Genomic DNA, 4,195 nt, shown 5'->3' on the forward strand with positions numbered 1-4,195 from the left:
GGTCCAGTTGGTTGCCTGACTTGTGAGTACCTGAGGTGATGAGCCGTTTGAGATCGAATGAGGCTAGAAGAGAGATGAAATCTGTAGCATACGGCTTCTCTAGATGAATGTTGAAATCACCAAAGACTACGAGTGGGGTGCCATCCTCAGGGAAAGAGGACAGCAGCACATCCAGCTCCTCAACAAAGCTTCCCAGTTGACCTGGGGGGTGATAAATAACTACAATATGGATCCTAATGGGGGTTGTAAGTGTAATTGCATGATATTCAAATGAGTTGTTATTGCATAGAGAAGAGAGAGTAGAGTATATCCCAGACTGGCGAGGGGTGTGGGAGAAAGAGAAGTTGTTAGAGAGAGCAGCAGGAGTTGCTGAGTCTTCTGGACGGATCCAGGTCTCAGTCAAGCCCAATATATTAAGAGTAGAATGAGATGCAAATGCTGGAATGAAGTCAGCTTTATTGACTGCTGACTGACAATTCCATAGACCCATAGAAAGAGAGAGAGGTGTGTGTGTGGATAAGAGAACGGGACGCAGATTAGCAGTATTGCGCTGCCTTCTGTGCGTGATGAGTGCACTTTGTCGAGAGACAACAGGAATGTATTGAAAGCACATGTTATGAAAGGGAAATACGATAGAAGTGGGAAAGGAAAAGGAGAGAAGACGAGACTTAAGTGCCTTGCCGGAGTCCTTGCTCGGTGGAGTCGCACAGGTAGAGTCGATGGTCTTTACCCGAGTCGGTCTTCACACGAGGAGGATGATACGCTTCCGCTGGCACTTTTGCGACAGCGCGCAACACTACATAGATATAATGCGAACTAACGCCTGAGTGAGGACAGCTGTTTCTGCCCAGCAATTAACACAGCAAACGCAAATTACCCGAATAATGGGAGAAATCGAAACTAGCTGTTGGACAGCGCTCACTTAAGTGCTATACAATTGAATCTGCAATACTATTCAGAGCGGCTGTTATATAAAGTGGGAACGCGTCTAATTAAAATACAAATTTGTGAGAAGGCAAAAAATTAAAATAACCAGAGAATCGAAAACAACCTTACCTTGTGGTAGATACTACACTGAAACAACAGGAGAACTGGATATTCAGAAAAACGACTTGCGCGCTCTTGTCTTGTTCACGGACTGACCGCTTGTCCTGGCCGTTCTGGATCACTTCGAGTTTATATCTTGTAGTTAATATCTTGTAGACTAAGATATTATCAATTAATAATACCCATATAAGTAGTTTATATTTTCCACAATTAGCTCATAAAAATAAGGTGCTTTTTGTCTCAATTTTGTCTCAACTTTCCCCATATGTGGTCCAGTTGAGACACACATTTTTAATGAAGTAAAGGTAACTATATGTTCATTGCAAATATAATAAATAAAGACAAATAAAGAAAAAAACAATTGGGCAACATGTTTATTTATTCATCCATTTAAATACATTAATTTTATTTAAATTAGCACTTGTTAAAATATATAAAACAGGAACAATATATTTAATATTAATAATACACAGTTTAAATATCACAAATATCAAATTTTATTTTCATTTGTGTCCTATGCTGGCTAATTACGACGTTAAACCTGTTATAACTGAACAACTAAACCGTGTTTCCTAATATAACTATCGCGGGTACAGATACACTTGTGTCTCAACTTACCCCGCTGGCCACCTCGCCCATTTCTCGAGATTTTGCAATGACCTTGCATGACACAATATCATGAAATATGCCTGTTTTTAGGGCCCAGAATAACGTTTGTGACGACACCAGTTAGGTTTAACAGTCACATAAGGATAATAAGCTCTTCATTGTGGAGTGTGCATGAACGTCTTATCTTAGAAAAAACCCTTTTGCCGATATCTTCGGATCGGATATGTTTACGTTGTTAAAATTTCCCAGGATCAAAGAGGACACTAATACACGTGCACAGCAAAAATCACAACTTGTGCTTGCTGCACACGCAAGTTATTTATGGTGTCTCAAATATGTCTCAACTGTACAGTCTACCCTACACGTGTAAAAAGTTTCTTCTGTTTACTCTGTTTACACGCTTATTCATATCATCAATAAAGCTCCTGATTCTGATATTTGAAATGATCGTGGTTTATACAGTTGAAACTGTGAATGAGTGGATGACCGCGCGCGTGCACAGGTAACCCGATTAAGAGCGGGATGATTGACAGGTGTCACTCACAGCAGCGCAGCGTGAGAATCGGATTATATTTCTTCTGTGATTATTAACTCACCTCAAGAACACAGCAAACATAATTCATCCATACATCAAAACTAGGAAACATATGAAACAATCATCCAGTCGCGAGACAATAGATGACAAACATGAAACTAGTGTAGGCTGTCAAACTAGTCTAACATCGCTTCACACTATGTGTAATCTATAGACGTTTTGATTATTCATGTGTGTTAATATGCTAATAATAATGAAGAGGAACACACTGACCTGAGGCGGCGAGCATCATCATCATCATCATCATCATCATCATCATATGAGCCCGTTGAACACGCACGAGTTCGATCCCACACACACACACACACACACACACACACTCGGCTGATCCTCCCGACACATGCACGCGCAGCGCGCTTCCGCTCCTCAGGAAACACAGTAGCCCAATTACATGTGCGAATGTCATTAAGATCGTGAAATATTAATCAAAGGCTGCGGGATTTTTATTCAGAATTAACTTTCAAACTGTACAAACTTTTTTTTTCAAAAGTGTGTTTAAAGTTTTTTTAACAATAAATGCTTTGACATTCTTTGCACACACAAAAACCTGTAAGGTCAAGATTCTGGTAAGGCTCCATCAATGTTATTTAAAAGCTTGCGAAACGTTCAGAGATCTTTCAAAAGTAACGTTCAGAGAACATTCTAAAGTAACGTTCAGAGAACATTCTAAAGTAACGTTCAGAGAACATTCTAAAGTAAAGTTCAGAGAACATTCAAAAGTAACGTTCAGAGATCTTTCAAAAGTATCATTCAGAGAAAATTCAAAAGTAACGTTCAGAGAACATTCTAAAGTAACGTTCAGAGAACATTCAAAAGTAACGTTCAGAGAACATTCAAAAGTAACGTTCAGAGAACATTCAAAAGTAACGTTCAGAGAACATTCTAAAGTAACGTTCAGAGAACATTCAAAAGTAACGTTCAGAGAACATTCTAAAGTAACGTTCAGAGAACATTCAAAAGTAACGTTCAGAGAACATTCAAAAGTAACGTTCAGATAACATTCAAAAGTAACGTTCAGAGAACATTCTAAAGTAACGTTCAGAGAACATTCAAAAGTAACGTTCAGAGAACATTCAAAAGTAACGTTCAGAGATCTTTCAAAAGTATCATTCGGAGAACATTCAAAAGTAACGTTCACAGAACATTCTAAAGTAACGTTCAGAGAACATTCTAAAGTAACGTTCAGAGAACATTCTAAAGTAACGTTCACAGAACATTCTAAAGTAACGTTCAGAGAACATTCAAAAGTAACGTTCAGAGAACATTCTAAAGTAACGTTCAGAGAACATTCTAAAGTAACGTTCAGAGAACATTCTAAAGTAACGTTCAGAGAACATTCAAAAGTAACGTTCAGAGAACATTCTAAAGTAACGTTCAGAGAACATTCTAAAGTAACGTTCAGAGAACATTCTAAAGTAACGTTCAGAGAACATTCAAAAGTAACATTCAGAGAACATTCAAAAGTAACGTTCACAGAACATTCAAAAGTAACGTTCAGAGAACATTCTAAAGTAACGTTCAGAGAACATTCTAAAGTAACGTTCAGAGAACATTCTAAAGTAACGTTCAGAGAAAATTCAAAAGTAACGATCAGAGAACATTCTAAAGTAACGTTCAGAGAACATTAAAAAGTAACGTTCAGAGAACATTCAAAAGTAACGTTCAGAGAACATTCAAAAGTAACGTTCAGAGAACATTCTAAAGTAACGTTCAGAGAACATTCAAAAGTAACGTTCAGAGAACATTCTAAAGTAACGTTCAGAGAACATTCAAAAGTAACGTTCAGAGAACATTCAAAAGTAACGTTCAGAGAACATTCAAAAGTAACGTTCAGAGAACATTCAAAAGTAACGTTCAGAGAACATTCAAAAGTAACGTTCAGAGAACATTCAAAAGTAACGTTCAGAGAACATTCAAAAGTAACGTTCTGAGAACATTCAAAAG

General features: G+C 37.7%; 1 protein-coding gene across 2 annotated transcripts in view; it reads right to left on the reverse strand.

The window, feature by feature from the left end:
• The window catches only part of LOC143730833 (myelin protein zero-like protein 2), a 14,206-nt gene extending 11,598 nt beyond the window's left edge, over nucleotides 1–2,608 (reverse strand). The window contains exon 1 of one of the 2 annotated variants that reach the window (XM_077221384.1): nucleotides 2,465–2,608. In XM_077221384.1, the coding sequence (XP_077077499.1) occupies nucleotides 2,465–2,510 (46 nt within the window). In that variant the 5' untranslated portion in view covers nucleotides 2,511–2,608. Of the gene's footprint in view, nucleotides 1–30; nucleotides 202–2,464 lie in introns of those variants that run through there. The other variant, XM_077221382.1, reaches the window with a different exon arrangement.
• Nucleotides 2,609–4,195: the final 1,587 nt, after the last annotated feature.

This window comes from Siphateles boraxobius, unplaced genomic scaffold (genome assembly GCF_051911475.1).
Source record: "Siphateles boraxobius isolate OS27281-9 unplaced genomic scaffold, OSU_SipBor_1 82, whole genome shotgun sequence".
Taxonomy (NCBI): domain Eukaryota; kingdom Metazoa; phylum Chordata; class Actinopteri; order Cypriniformes; family Leuciscidae; genus Siphateles; species Siphateles boraxobius.